The sequence below is a fragment of the Solanum lycopersicum genome, chromosome 5 (assembly GCF_036512215.1).
Source record: "Solanum lycopersicum chromosome 5, SLM_r2.1".
Lineage (NCBI taxonomy): Eukaryota > Viridiplantae > Streptophyta > Magnoliopsida > Solanales > Solanaceae > Solanum > Solanum lycopersicum.
The window spans coordinates 65,830,528-65,846,206 of record NC_090804.1 but is presented as its reverse complement, the minus strand read 5'-3'; the positions used below and the strand labels follow the sequence as shown (position 1 = coordinate 65,846,206).

The 15,679-nt window shown below is 30.9% G+C and overlaps 2 protein-coding genes across 2 annotated transcripts; one reads left to right on the top strand and one right to left on the bottom strand.

Moving 5' to 3' along the window:
• Positions 1 to 4,030: 4,030 nt before the first annotated feature.
• LOC101264123 (amino acid transporter AVT6C) lies at positions 4,031 to 6,422 on the top strand. Its single transcript, XM_004239915.5, has 5 exons — positions 4,031 to 4,464; positions 4,697 to 4,837; positions 4,939 to 5,142; positions 5,519 to 5,987; positions 6,088 to 6,422. The coding sequence occupies exons 1-5, from the start codon at positions 4,089 to 4,091 to the stop codon at positions 6,212 to 6,214; spliced, it is 1,317 nt and encodes a 438-aa protein (XP_004239963.1). The 5' UTR covers positions 4,031 to 4,088; the 3' UTR covers positions 6,215 to 6,422.
• On the bottom strand, positions 5,835 to 9,831 carry LOC101252691 (BTB/POZ domain-containing protein At3g56230-like). Its single transcript, XM_019213836.3, has 4 exons — positions 9,644 to 9,831; positions 8,690 to 8,886; positions 7,442 to 7,597; positions 5,835 to 7,101 (listed from the first exon to the last, which is right to left on the bottom strand). Exons 2-4 carry the CDS (start codon positions 8,879 to 8,881, stop codon positions 6,640 to 6,642), a joined length of 810 nt encoding a protein of 269 aa, XP_019069381.2. The 5' UTR covers positions 8,882 to 8,886; positions 9,644 to 9,831; the 3' UTR covers positions 5,835 to 6,639.
• Positions 9,832 to 15,679: the final 5,848 nt, after the last annotated feature.

Genomic DNA, 15,679 nt, shown 5'->3' with positions numbered 1-15,679 from the left:
CGATCCATATTCTATTCTGGTGTCGGAACGTGACACTCCGATCCTCATATACTATCCTGGTACCGGAACGTGGCACCCGATCCCCTAATCTCACTACTTTCGTTCATCAAGCCTTCTTTTACACTAAGGCATCATCATTAACAAAGAGATTAGGGTTTTTTCAAGATTTGGGATTCAATAACTTCATCATGCTTATATAATCACAATTATATAATTACATTCATGCAAGCATACAATTAAGCACATAGCAGGGTTTACAATATTATCAATACATATCATTCGCTATTAAGAGTTTACTACGAATATCGTAAGAGAAACCATAACCTACCTCCAACCGAAGACTAGTGATCAAGCAAGAATTTCCCAAAGCCTTGTGTTTTTCCTCTTCGTTCGTCTCTCTCTATCGATTCTCCTTCTCTCTCTTTCTGTTCTTTTCTTTTTCTTATTCAAACCCTCTTTCTTTTACCCTAATTAGCATATAATTAAGAATAAAAGATGACAATAATAACCCACTAATTTACTCAAGGTTACCTCTTTTAACCCCCAAGTAATTAGACTTATTAACATAAACCCACTAACTTTATAATTAAAGTAGGAATAGTCCAAAACGTCCCTTAAAACGTGTAAAGAAATCTGACCCAGACTGGGATTACGCAACCTGTGACGGCCCGTCGTGCCTGCGATGGTCCGTCCTGCAGGTCGTCGCAAGGTTCAGAGACTCAATTTCCACCAAAGAGTCTGTGACGGTCCGTCACGCCCGTGACGGTCCATCCTGCCATTCCGTTACGAAGTTCAGAGAGTCGATTTTCAGTACCCAATTTCAGAATTTCTAAGTGTTTTGAAACGAGACCCCTCGACGGTCCGTCGTGGGTTCCGTCGTCTCAGCTTGTTTTTCTAGAAATAAAATCTGCTGCTCAAAACGACTAAACAGGTCGTTACAAAAATTATCTTATGTATATCGTTTGGCTCCCAATTACCCATGATGTTAACTTTTTGGGAAAAATACCCTCGATATTATTCTTTTGTTTTCATACTTGTCCTTATTTTTAACAGTTGCCCTAAAGTAAAATAAAGATTAAATATTTATTTATTATGTTGTCTAATTTGAATGATTCAAATTTAAATACTTCTCAAATATCAATATATAAAACAAACTACATATGATCCATATTTTGGCGCAATACGCTTGAAAGTAATATTAAAAATTATTAATTTCATTACACCCTCCTATTTAGAGGTGGGCAAAGATTTCGAAAAATCGAATCCAATCGAACATAATTTAAATAGTACATGGGTAAAAAATTCTCCATAAAATTTATATCGCAACAATAATTTCAGTCAAATTAAATTATTATTCCAGATTCTTTTCCATAGAAATTATTTTAAAATAACAATTGACATTAAAATAAATGTTATATTTATCCAAATGATAAGAATTTCATATCCGAAGATTAAAAAGTAACTTTACTAAATGTACCTATTTTTTATTTCTTAATATATTTATTTATTTTGTTATAATTAAAGTAAAATTTTATAAGGTAAAAAGTATTGGGTTTTAGAATATTAAATGTTAGTACTTTTATTTAATATAGTTCTAAGTAAGAAAAAATTTAAGATCCAAAATTTAAATAAATTTTGAAGTATTAAATAGAAATAAATTGATTGCTACCTGAGTATAATATAAATTAATATTGATTTATTATGACTTACTTGCCGTAGTTCTTAAATGTATTTTTCCTCTTCTTTATTATAATTTAAAATTATAACGATCTATGTATAATTTGTGACTAATACAACAAGATAGATAAAATGAATTTATCATAAAGTTATATCAGCTGCCAAAAAGTGTATATATTTTGATTTGTTTTTTATTTGTAACTTTGAAATTGAAATCATAAATAGTCAAAGAAAGCTAAAATTCAAAATTGAAAATGTTAGAAAAGAACATCCTAAATAACATATGATAAAACTTTGAAATTGTAAATTGTAAATTGTAATTTGTAGCAATTTGAGTTTAATATTCAAAGGTTCAAATTTGTTTACCTATTCGAGTTTTCTTAAAAAGTTATGATTCTTTTATTAGAGAATATAATAAAGTTATTTTTAGCGTATGCAAGATTCAACATTCATTATAAGAATAAGGCATAAATATATCCTAGATTATAACCAAAATATTAGAAACATATCTTTAATTAAACTAAGGCTTTCATTACCCTCTCCATGTATTCATTCTTTTTGTAATTTTATTTATTTTTTTGGTTTATGCGACATTCAAATATCTCTCACGCTTCTCACATATGTGGGGTCACGAAGTGTATCACGTAAGTCAAAATATGAACAAAATTACAAAAAAAAAAAGAGTTTGGGGATAATAAGACATAGTTTAATTAAAATTTATCTCTGAAATTTCAATCATAGTCTACGAAGACACTTGTGCATCATCCCTTCGCTATATCAAACTCAACTAACTGAAAAAGAATTAGGTGAAGGTCGATCCTCGATCTTTCTTATTAGATATCTTTACTATACCAATTCAGCCACTTTTGCGAATTATATTTGTTTTAAATTTCATTAAAGAGTCATACAAGACATGTAACTCCCACGCTTTTTTCCCAACACATAAAAGATATTGATCGAAATAAAAATAAATAAACTTAATTAAAATAGACAATCGAATATTTTCTAAACGAATATTCAGTGATCCTTTAAATATAATCATGTGATTGTTAGTTTTTTATGTATAAAAATAAATATTTCTTATAAATAAGTTATAAATTTTAAAAATATTAAAAGTAACCTACATAATCAATTATTTCGAAAAATTCACACGTTTTTTTTTTTTGTTGATTATCGTCCTAAAGTGACTATTCATGATGCAAAAACTCTTTTATATCCTTGAGTGGTGTACTCAATATTTTTTTCTAATAATTATTACTCTATTCGTTTTAATTTATTTATTCTGTTACAATTTGACAAAAAATATATTCTTTTTATTTATGTTACTAACACTCAGTTTGGTCCTACTTTTGGTTTATTTTGTTACTAAAAAGGAATATTTTAAAAAAAGATTTTTTTAATTTTATAATTTTAAATTAAAAATATAATACGTGTAGTCAACATTAGCTGTCGTTTATGAGTAAGAAGACCATTTATGCCGTATTTGCGTCCACGTTCATTTAATCGGTCCCTATTGCCGGGTCCATGTGCCCCCTTCAATTATTCAAACTAAAAATATGTCTTATATTTCCAACTTTAACCCTCATTATAACTAATCATTTTATTTAATTTGTTCCCATGAATTATAACTTTTATTGTCCCTTAATTATTAATAAATTCTAATTTTAATCCTTATAATATTTAACTTTCAATTAACTGAAATATCAATCCTTTTAAGTAATAATATAAGTTACAGTACAAGTTAACTCGCCTGAAATTGAACTATGGACAAGTTCTTTTGGAGTTAGCTCACCCTAGCATCAAGCTAGCCTCAACAAATCGAACAATACATGCTTAACATAACAGATGAATAACTACGTAGATGGATAAAAAATTACACGTTTCAACTAATTAAAAAATCAAATATGCTTAGTCAGATATCATAAGGACTTAAAATCAAAATTTATCAATAACCTAAGGACTAAAAATGATACAAATCCTTGTTGCCACAAATGTCTTATCACATCCTTTTAAGTAATAATATAAGTTACAGTACAAGTTAACTCGCCTGAAATTGAACTATAGACAAGTTCTTTTGGAGTTAGCTCACCCTAGCATCAAGCAAGCCTCAACAAATCGAACAATACATGCTTAACATAACAGACGAATAACTACGTAGATGAATCAAAAATGCACGTCTCAACTAATTAAAAAATCAAATATGCTTAATCAGATATCATAAGGACTTAAAATCAAAATTCATCAATAATCTAAGGACTAAAAATGATACAAATCCTTGTTGCCACATATGTCCTATCACATCCTTTTAGTAAATTCACCAAATTAGCCAATTATTGTTACTCTTATACATGCTTTTAAAAACCATAATATGTAAAAACATAAAATTAAAAGAGCAACAAAAAAAAACAAACATGGCTCTAGCCAAAAATGGAGCTGAAATTCCCCTGTTGCCACAAACAGAACAAACTCTGTTTACAAGGGAAAATCAACAGCTGATTTTGAGGGCAGTGTTCAACGTATCGACGAGTATCATCGGTGCTGGAATTATGTCTGTTCCAGCAACTTTGAAGGTTTTAGGTGTAATCCCAGCTTTTGTTTTGATCATTTTGGTTGCTCTTTTGGTTGACATATCAGTAGATTTCATGTTGAGGTTCACATATAGAGGCGAATCGAAAACTTATGCTGCATTGATGAATGAGTCATTTGGGGAAATTGGTTCTGTTGCAGTTCAAATCTGTGTCATGATAACAAATCTTGGTTGCTTGATCATGTACCTTATTATTATTGGTAAGTGTACTGTGATAGTTAGTTATGAACTTTATGGTTAATTTTTTTTGTTAAGTAGCTCGTAGCTAACATGACTCTTTTTGTTTTTTTTACTAAAATCATATTAAACTAACAATGTAAACAATTATTAGTTGGCGTTTGACCATGTTTTCATTATATAATTTGGAAGAAAAAAAAAAGTAGTTTTTGTTTTCGATATTTGAAAATATGTTTTTTTTTTTAAAATGAGTAGGAGATGTTCTTTCTGGACAAGGAGAACATCTTGGTGTTCTACAAGAATGGTTTGGGATTCACTGGTGGAACTCGCGTAATTTCGCGATCCTCTTCATTGTCTTGTTTGTTATGCTCCCTCTCGTCCTCTATCGACGTATTGGTAAGTAAAAAAACTACCTTTTACTTGACAAAAAATTATACAAAATTGGTGAAAGCTATTATTGCTGACATTTTGTTTATGTGGCTTGTGATTGATTGTAGAATCATTGTGGTTGAGTTCAGCATTAGCTGTTCTACTGGCAATTGTATTTGTTGTCATATGTTCAGTTATGGCAATCACAGCAATACTTAAAGGGCAAACAGTAACTCCAAGAATGTTACCTAAGATGGATGATGAAACATCTTTTTTCAACCTTTTTACTGCTGTTCCTGTCATTGTTACAGCATTTACATTTCACTTCAATGGTAATAATCCGATATTGATCTTTTCGATTCTTGTTTAGTATTTCAAGGTATAATACGTAAGCAGACTCACAAACTTGGCTTATGTAAATCTGGACGCCTCAAATCGTCTTCGCCGTGTCAGTTGAACACTCTGACTTACAAAATGATCATCTAGATACTTATAACTAATTAATGTGACATTGTCCACGGAGCACGTGGCACAGTTGGGATGAGTTGGAGTGTTCAGTTGTCAGTTGAGACTAAGTTGAAGTGTCTAGACGTGTACTGTCAAAGCTGTATTGCTTACGTTACTAGTCAGTTGAGGTCAAGTTTGAGTGTTTGTTTATGTTTTATGCCTAAGTTCTTTGATGAACGTGACGTTATAACTTGTTTGCAGTTCATCCGATTGCAACTGAGCTGGGAAAGCCTGCAGCTATGTCTTCTGCTGTCAAGATTTCATTAGTACTATGTGCAGCTATCTATTTTTCAATTGGGATTTTCGGGTACCTTCTATTCGGGGATTCAATCATGCCAGACATACTTGTAAATTTTGACAAATCATCTGGTACTTCAGCGATAAGTTCAATGCTAAACGATATAGTTCGTCTGAGCTATGCATTTCACCTAATGCTGGTGTTTCCCCTCTTGAACTTCTCCCTGAGAGCCAACCTAGACGAACTCGTATTCCCAAAGATGCCCTTTTTGGCAACTGACACCAAACGATTCGTGTGTCTTAGTTTAGTCCTCTTAGCCTTCTCATATTTAGCAGCCATTTTTATCCCGTCAATATGGTACATTTTCCAGTTCACAGGAACAACAACAGGTGTTTGCATTGCCTTCATATTTCCAGGTGCAATCGCCTTGAGGTATCTGTCTTTCTCTCACTCGTATTTACTCCTATCTCACGTTTTTAAACTTATTTTCGTTCTTTTCTATGTTAAAATATTGATTTTTCCTGTTTCGCAGAGATGTCCACGGTATATCTTCAAGAAAAGATAAGATCATTGCAGTGATCATGATTGTTCAAGCAGTTGTGACTAGCTTTGTAACAATTGCTACTAATATCTACAATATGAGTGGAAATAGGCTATAGTTTATACGTGTCAATTCGATTTTTCCTTTCTTCAATTCTTTTTTCGTAGATGATTCATTCATATCCTTGAGATTGAGGCATAGTTGTTATTGTGTTGTTGATATCCAACATATATCAATGAATACAGGATTCAACGAAACACATGCTCATCGATAGCAATATAAAAACTTCACATCAGTATATATTGAAATCTATGTTCTGTTTCTTAGTTCTCTCCTATCAAGACATCGCGTGTTGTACATTGGCTCCTAAAGCTCACCACGTTCGGGGCAACTTGCACACACCTCAACAATTTCAAGTATCGGATAACTCTATCCACCAAGGTTTAGACAGATGAGAAAAAATCACTCAGTGTTTTTTTGTCTTCGGAGGGATTTGAACAAGAGAGATCTCATTGTTCTCAACACACATATCATATGCATAGGTCAAACTTTATGTTTCTTATTTTTATTAGTGACGACAGAAGCTCTTGTAATCTGAACGGCTAAATGAGGATTCTCGACTGCAAATGCATCAAATTTAGGCGTGAAGACAATGCCCTCGACGTTCTTAATGATGAAGATCATGGCTTCCGCCTTCAAATGTGAGTAAGATTTATATGTCTCCGAAATCTCCAAAAACTTGAGAGCATTCGATGTGTTCAACGATCCCAACATGTGGTGCTCACAGTATTTCTGCAAGAGTTTGATTTCATACTTGTCTGCTGCAATTGACAATGTGTAGACATGTTTTTCCAGTTTCTCTTTAGGCAATTCTCCGCGATAAAGAAACTCAAGGAGCGCGTACAGCTCCAGGTAGCTCAGCTCTGCCAGTGTTATCGTGTGACCCGGGGGAGCTTTGCACGTATCCGAATCCAACATGAACTTGAAAATAACAGAATTTGCTGACTGTTGGATCACAATAGCATATGGTCATTAACATCAAATAGAATAAGCGACGTACAAGTTACTTAAAAATCAGGAAACTTCTCTGAAATAAGGAAAATAAGTTCCATAAGTGACATTTTATGCTGATAGTTCCACAAAGTGGCGTCTAGATAGGATAAAGTGTACGCAGACCTAACCTCTACCTCAGAGGTAGAACACTCTCATACCAAACACATACCGCCACCTTTAGCTATAGAAGTTGTCTGTCGCTAATTACTGATATTGCTTTTGGTAGTATATGTGTGATACAAACATTATAACAAAATCGAAAATATAGAGAAAATTAAAGATGGCTACATACCAGAAGAGACTTGTGTGCTGCTATTGAAGGGCCATCATTTCCAGGTTTAACTAGAATATCTTTATGAACTTGACCTTTAAATGCAGTGAGACAACTAGTGAGATAGTTAACCTTCTCCTTCATTTCACTCGCTCGTCGCAAGGCAAGTGTAAATCCCTGTGGAACAATCAATTATAAGCAACATCAAGTTTCTTTACATCTTTGTATGATGTAATATGTTTTCCAGAAAATGACTTTTTTTTTTCTGTGGATTCGTCTCTAGAAATTTCTATCGACTAGTTGGCACTAGTATAGTGAATGACATTGAGTATAGTTTCGAGATTTTCATGGGAAACCTGTTGCCGCTCAAGTTCCAAGTAACTCTGTTCACTAAGACTTGGATAAGGCAGCGTTGGATAGATGGAAAGAAAAAACTTACACGTATGTTGACTAATTCCATGGGGCACCTGTCAACTTTCTACTAGCACAGATACCGAATAACTTTATCCAATAAGGCTGTGGACAAAAGGGAAGAAAACACCTCGTTTTTTGTCTTCATCTGGAAATTAAACCTAAGACCTCATGGTTCTCAGCCTTTTCATTGACCACTAGACTATACACTCTGAGAAATAACCCTAGTTCTTTGACATCCGCTGGAAATAGAACGTAAGATCTCATAGTTTTCAACCTTTTCATTGACCACTAGGTTATACACTCGAGAAATCACCCTAGATTTCTAGCCTCCACTGGAAATTGAACCTAAGACCTCATGATTCTCAACTTTTTCATTAACCAATAGGTTATACACAAGGGAAATCACCCTAGTTCTCTGGCCTCTGTTGGAAATTGAACCTTAGACCTATGGTTCTCGACCTTTTCATTGACCACTAAGTTATAACTCAAGATATCTCTCTAGTTCTCTAGCCTCCACTGGAAATTGAACCTAAGACCTCATGGTTCTCAACCCTTTCATTGACCACTAGGCTATATACACGGGAAATCACCCTAGTTCTCCAGCCTCCACTGGAAATTAGACCTAGGACCTCATGGTTCTAAACCTTTCATTGACCACTAAGTTTTACACTCAGAAAATCACCTTAGTTATCTAGCCAGGAAATTGAACCTAAGACCTCATGATTCTCAACACCTTCATTAACCACTAGTCCATACACTAACGCGCTTCTCAAAATCTAAATTTGTTTCATAATACTAGAAGAAAAGATCAAATTAATTGATCAAAAGAAAGAGATGATATACATATATACATGCCTTACTAACAAATAAGTTGGATGAAGAAGTATTAGCTGAATGATTTGTAGAATTGTTGGCAGGTTCTCTTGTACTTGCACTGTTATTATCAGACTTGGTACTGGTTAACAAAGCATGTATAGCTTTAGCTCCATTTACACATCCTTCACATAATTTATTCCTTGCTGACAAACCACATATTTCACAAGGCATCTTCCCTACATAAAACTCAAAACAATAAGCAAAAACAGAGAAAACAGAGAGCACTTGATACTTATTAGTCCTTTTAGCCTATGTTGTTTGGACTTTCCAAAAGTGTTAGCATTGTTGCCACACTTTCTGTCAGATTCTCCAAAATTCTCCAAATATGCACTACTTTTGAAGAATCTGACATGCACCGGACCCTAACGACATCTTTAAAGAGTCTGAGCAACATAACTTGTTAGCAATATTTGAGTGTGCTTGATGAAGCTTTTCACTCAAGTTGTTTGGAGGGTGGCCGAAGACATTTGAATATAAAAAAGTACACATGCAAAGAAGGGTGAGCATCAAATGAGTTAGAGTTATTACAAAACTATAAGAGGCTCGCTAATCAGGTTCAACATCTACTATTTATACCTAAAAATAATGTTAGCATTGTTTTATTATAATGTATGTATGTTTTGCACTAATAATATATTAGCTAAATGAAGTTAAAATAGCATGCATCATTTGCATTTGACATAGTTCATCTAATTTTCGCATAAAGCATTCGACCAATAAAGAAGTACCATTTCAATAAAAGATCACATTAAATTCAATAATAATAACATATTCTGAAGTACGATTCCGATAAGAGATCACATTAAATTCAACAACAATAACATACTCAAAAATATGATTCTGATAAAAGATCACATTAAATTCAACAATAATAATATACTCAATGAAACATGAGAAAAGTGTGATAATACGCAAATGCAACCTCAGCACTACCTATCACATAAACACTCGACCCAAATAAAGCATACGAGATCACATATGGAAATTAAACTAGAATTATAATTGAGAATTTGATTTTAACAAATCCTAACACAGAATTTAATAGTAGCTAATTCCACTTTTCTGATCCCCAAATCTAATAATAAAATTTAAAATAAAAATACAAAAATTTATAAGGTATTTAAATTCAATTATAAAATCCGAATAAACTAACCAATTTTTGTGTTTATCGAAACAAAGTTCATAACGCTTTGCAATTGCAAGCCTTTATAATTAATTTGCATGGTATAATAGCCCTAATGGGCTTTTTCGTGGGCTGGGCCCGTTTTTTTTAATTTGGGAAAATTATACGGTTAAGTAAATTTATACTACTTAATTACTCATCATAGCTATTGTTTGATATAATTATAACTCAAGACTAAATATTATACATTAATTATGTGGGCCGACTTCGAGTTTGTATAATTAGTCACCTTTGTATATGTATAATTCGCCAAAATATACAAATACATATGTATAATATACAATTATCTAATACTTATACATATACAATTCATCTTTCTCCCACTCTCTGCCCTCTTTTTCTCGCCTCTCTCCTCCCTCTCCCAATCTCAATCGTCTCTCTCCTCTCTCTCTCCCTACCTCACTTGCTTTTTTTTTTTACAAATGCATATGTAAAATATACAATTATCTAACCAATCCCACTCTCTGCCCTCTCTCGATCGCATCTATCAATCTCTCTCATCTCTCTCCTCTCTCTCTCAATCTCGCTTGCCATATATACAAATACATATGTATAATATACAATTATCTAACCAATATACATATACGATTCACCTCTCTCTCACTTTTTGCCCCCCCCCTCTCTCTCTCTCTCGCCTCTCTCCTCTATCCTCTCAGTCTCGCTCGCTTCTCTCTTCCCTATAACATATAGCTACAAATTGTAATTATCAAACTAAAGCTATGGAGAGTAATTAGACTTTTTTTAGTGGTTATATGTGAAAGTTCCCCTTTTAGTTTTAATTTATTTTGTCCTCAAATTTTAAATTGAGAAAATTTGAAAAATAGCAAACTTAATAAAAATAAAAGGTTTTATAGCTATAGTTTTCAGTAATTAACTAATGTCGATAAAATTTTTAATTTTTTTTGTTAATATGTATATTTATTAATGTTGAAAACTATTTTATTTTAGTGTATATATTTTGTTTGGTCAAAAACTTCTGAAATGTTATATTTAGATCAACTTAATGTTTATTGGTGAGCTTGTCGTTAGATGTCTTAATATAAAAGGTGAAGAAAGACCTACCATGAAAGAAGTTGAGATGGCATTGGAAGGATTCACTTCTTGGGCTCATGATCTTGATCAAGAAAATGATATTCAACTACAAATAATATAACATCAAATGTGATCGTTCATTTATTGCTATAAACAACTCAGAACGTCTTTCAGAAATAGTCTTTCTGCTTTCACAATTTTACACGGTAGGATAAATTCTTCGTACGTACTATCCTTCTCAATATGAGATCACATCGCACATGTTATAGTTGTTGTGTTAGTGTTTACTTATTTCTTGTGTTACCTATTCGATAATAATAATTACTTATTGCTTAATTAATATGATGTACTAGTGGTCTCTAAATGAGTATATCAAGTTTTACTTTTTCTTACTACGTTAGAGTCCCACATTAATGGAAGAATGGACGAGTGATTTGCTTATATGGACTTTACAATCATTTCCTTATGAGCTAATTTTATGACAAGTCGTAACTTTTAATTGGTTTTTGCTTTAATTAGAAATTATTATATCACTTAATACGTAACATCATTTTACTGATCGTGAATTAGACAAGAAGTCATGTCACCAAATACATAACCTAAAATCAAGTCAAATTTAATCAATTATTTGACCCAACTAATTTAGATTCTACTCCAAAATTTACATGGACTAAATTCAATGATTTTTATATATCTACACCCCATCATTAAAATCATGGGATAACTTAATTATTTATCAATCTCCAACCAAAATGGCCCCTCAATAATCTATGTTTCCTCTAAAAGATAGTATTTTCAAACTTTACATCCTAGCTAGTCAAAGGAAGCTATAATGAAGTTTGGTGATTAAATCTTCTAGATTTTTCAATAACTAAATCTAATTATTTAAACACCTAAATGAAATATGCTTCATCTAAACTTTTTTTGAGTGATCTTTCAAACTTTCATCATTTTTGTGTCTTGTCTACTTAGTAATTATTAATCTCAATATCCATACACCTTTCAAAGAAATTAAAGTTATATTAAGCCAAAAATTTAACAATTTTCACAATTTATATATCTTGGGATGCGACGGATCCAACATTGCATGCGTAGAGGTTCACGGAAATTCAATAATTTGATGTCAGTAAAAGTAAAAAAATACTCGAGAATAAAATAAAACATATTAACTAACTGAAGGTCAAAAATGTTAAATTGTATAACATAAGAACCAAATCGCAATAAGACAATAACTTGAGGATCAAAATTATTATTTTCCTAATATGCAATGTATAGTTAAAGACTGAAAGGTTCGAATAAACTCAATGACTATGATTATAAACTTTATATTACGTCAACGAATTCACTGAATACGTATAATTACAAATATTAGAGTTCAAAAATCATATTACGTTCCAACAAATAAAGGATAAACAACTTCTCAAAAGTCCTAATTTTAACATAAATTAGAATCAGGTGTGGGGAGTAAAAGGTTTTGGGAAAATGACATAACTTATTACTTTGGTATATATGGAAGGGTGAAGGTATTTTGGAATATCCGACCTATCTCTTTCTGCCGATTCCCCGGGTTGTCGGAATCTCTGGTTCGATCAGGACCAGGAGCCCCATTCATTCGTTTATGGGAGCGACTCTCTGTTCCCATTCTTATTAATATCTGATGAAATTTTGATTCATATCGAAAATTGTGTCAAAAGTAATACACTATCTAAATTTGAGACCTGATTAAGAATAAAGGTATACCTATTAACTCCACCTCAACTCTGATTTTGCCTATTTGTTTACTATAGTACATACTAGAAAGGGTCAAAATATAACGAAACTAATAAATAAAAGATAAAAAGTTTTTATACACTAAATAAAATAGAAACAAAGAAAATCTATACAACTAGGTTATCACCCTATTACAATATCAAATTTTTATTTTTTGTAATAATTGGTCAATTTTACCTATTAGTGTAAAAGAAATTAAAAAATTATACATTTATCCATACACCAAACTAAAATTCAACTACATAATAATTAGACAAACATTTGACTAGCTAGAAAGTAATTAATTAATTAATGCCTAAAAGGCCCATGCAACCAGAATTTTCTACGTTGTTTACCAACCATTAGAAAAATTTGCCTCATTTGAATGAGTCTCTAGTCCTTATCACAATAATTAATTTTCATGTTTAGCTAAAGATCTTGTCTAACTTTTTTTAATCGAAAAGTCACACAATTTTATCTAAATATATTATAAAATACGATAAATGTAATTGTTATTTTCTCATTTAATGTCCATAGAAAGTTTTACATTATTCATATTGAAGTTCGGTTAAATCTGAATTCGCGTGGAAAAGTCTCAAGAGGACCGAACCCTCCTTAACAAAGGTGATTTCGTACACAAAGGACTCGAACTCGAGACCTCTCATTAGAAATGAAAACGTACTTACCACTCAACTATATCCCTTGATGGTTAAATACCGTATTTTTTGTTTCATCTTTAATGATTTATTGTAAATTCTAAGCAACGTTGAAAGACTTTTTGATTACATAAAATAATTTAGTAATTCATATGAAATATAAGTAAAGGAGTCTGGAGTCAAAATGGAAATAAAAATAATCAAAAATTTTAAAAGGATATAAATATATATATATATATATATAATTTCTATGAAACCAAAAAGACTTTTTTTTTAAAAATTTATAATTTACACCTCATTTGAATGATTATACGTATTCTTTATATTTTGAACTATTTTATAAGAAAACTGACACTGGGTGGACTAAGTCAATTATAAAGTGAAACTTCCTTTTGTTAGGCTCTGAAGGAAAGTAAATGCACAACTATATAAGTTGGTAAAGTAAATTAATTTTCTAGATGAAAAATCAAATCTTTCACTTCATTTTGCTCTTTGATTGACTACACAAAACTAATCTCCCTAAATTAATTGTTTTAATGTTTAGGAAATATAATTTTGGCACTTTTTGTTAATTATCTTAATCCCCATTGGCATTCAATAAAAAATAATTCTTTCCCTTTTTAAATATTATTTCTTGACATTGATTAAACAAATAATAAATATGACAAATTTTTATTAGGTAAACGTCACATCATTTCATTAGAATTTTTACTCTATATAAATCAGACTTAGATTAAATATATTTTAATCTAAAATATAGATCTTAGAATTGAAATTTGTTAATTTGAATGTATGATTATATGATATATTCTATTTATGATAAGCTAAATATTCAAAAGCTAAAAATTATTGAAATTTTATCTTACATTCGAAAATAGAATAACTGGCTAATTAAATTTCTAGAAAAATTTAATTGAATTTCATAAACATCAAATTTCGATCTACTTGCTACTGTATTGTATGTATCATTTCAGAACCTAGAAGTTGGATGTATTTGTAATATATATATATATAGAGAGAGAGAGAGGGGGGGGGGGGTCATTTTTCAGCAATAAAAAGTGATCGCAATAAAAAAGTGATCGAAGAAAGAGTAAGTAATAAATAGTAAGTTATTATAAATAATAAGTTACTCTTATAATGCAATTATATTCTCTGAGATTAAGTTCAATCTTTTCTTGTCTTTGCTAATCTTCTAGTTCAAAGATTCTTAAGACACTTTTAACTAAAGGTAGTTTCTTTATCCACACAAAACACAAGTCAATTTGTACCTTTAATTATTCCCCCACTAATTGTCTTTGGTCTTCACCAAATCATGAGATTATTGTATTTATTTGGGTCCCAACCTTTGACAAATGAATAAATTAATCATTTAACTTCTTAATTTCTTCTACTTTTCCTCATACATTTATAAGTTAATATTATACGTATTATTCAATTTTATTGACTATTTAATTATCGAGTAATAGTGTATGGTATCTATGTTAGTGTCTGATTAAATTTACGTTTGCGTCAGGAAGTTTCACATTGAGTGTAAAACGCCTCCTAACAAAGGGGACTCAAACCCGAGATTTTTTTATTAAGAACGAAGGAGTATTTACCATTTCATCACAACTGATATTGTTGGTAAATTGACTTACAACACTTTTAGTTCAATATCCATATCAAGTATGATATAGACATTTTAGCTAATTAAAATAGTTGATATTCTTGATGTGAAAATTCTTTTTGATATAAACAGCGATGAGATTCAATCTTAAAACCTTTGTTTGCTTTGATATCATATTGAAATATGTAATCATTTCATTTAAAATCTCAAGTTTTTAGAGAGATTACACTTTTATTATTTAATTATATTGTCAATATCATTAAACTAATTTTCTTGAGATACTTTTATTTATTACAATGAAATAATGAATTTTTTTTCGTAATACATATATAACGACACATCACTATAACAATTACGAAATTTTCAACCGAATGTTACCACTACAAGGAGATTTTAACTGTACTATTATATAAGTGACATGATCATAATTAACAAGACTTTAATTGTACTATTATGAGTTACATGATAATTATAAAAAAATATTTTGTATATTAATTATTAATGCATTGAACTTGAACTCATATATTACTAAATCATAACTAACTAATTATTGGTTTGTTTTCTTTAATTAAATAATAAATTAATTAATACTTTTTCAAACTTGGAATGCCATGCAAATCAATTCATGTTAGGTAACCTACCCAAATCAATTACCTTGAGCCAACTTAATTAATTTATTTCTCTATCCAATAATCTACAAAAAAAAAAAAAAAAATTCCCTATAAATACTTAGACATTTCTCA

Excerpts from the sequence above, each read along its gene's own strand:
- LOC101252691 (XM_019213836.3), bottom strand. The coding sequence starts at position 8,881 with ATGCCTTGTGAAATATGTGGTTTGTCAGCAAGGAATAAATTATGTGAA. Across the intron at positions 7,598-8,689 it reads CCAACTTATTTGTTAGTAAG|GGATTTACACTTGCCTTGCG; the intron begins GCATGTATATAT and ends ATTGTTCCACAG. Across the intron at positions 7,102-7,441 it reads CAGCACACAAGTCTCTTCTG|TCAGCAAATTCTGTTATTTT; the intron begins GTATGTAGCCAT and ends GTGATCCAACAG.
- LOC101264123 (XM_004239915.5), top strand. The coding sequence starts at position 4,089 with ATGGCTCTAGCCAAAAATGGAGCTGAAATTCCCCTGTTGCCACAAACA. Across the intron at positions 4,465-4,696 it reads CATGTACCTTATTATTATTG|GAGATGTTCTTTCTGGACAA; the intron begins GTAAGTGTACTG and ends TAAAATGAGTAG. Across the intron at positions 5,988-6,087 it reads CCAGGTGCAATCGCCTTGAG|AGATGTCCACGGTATATCTT; the intron begins GTATCTGTCTTT and ends CCTGTTTCGCAG.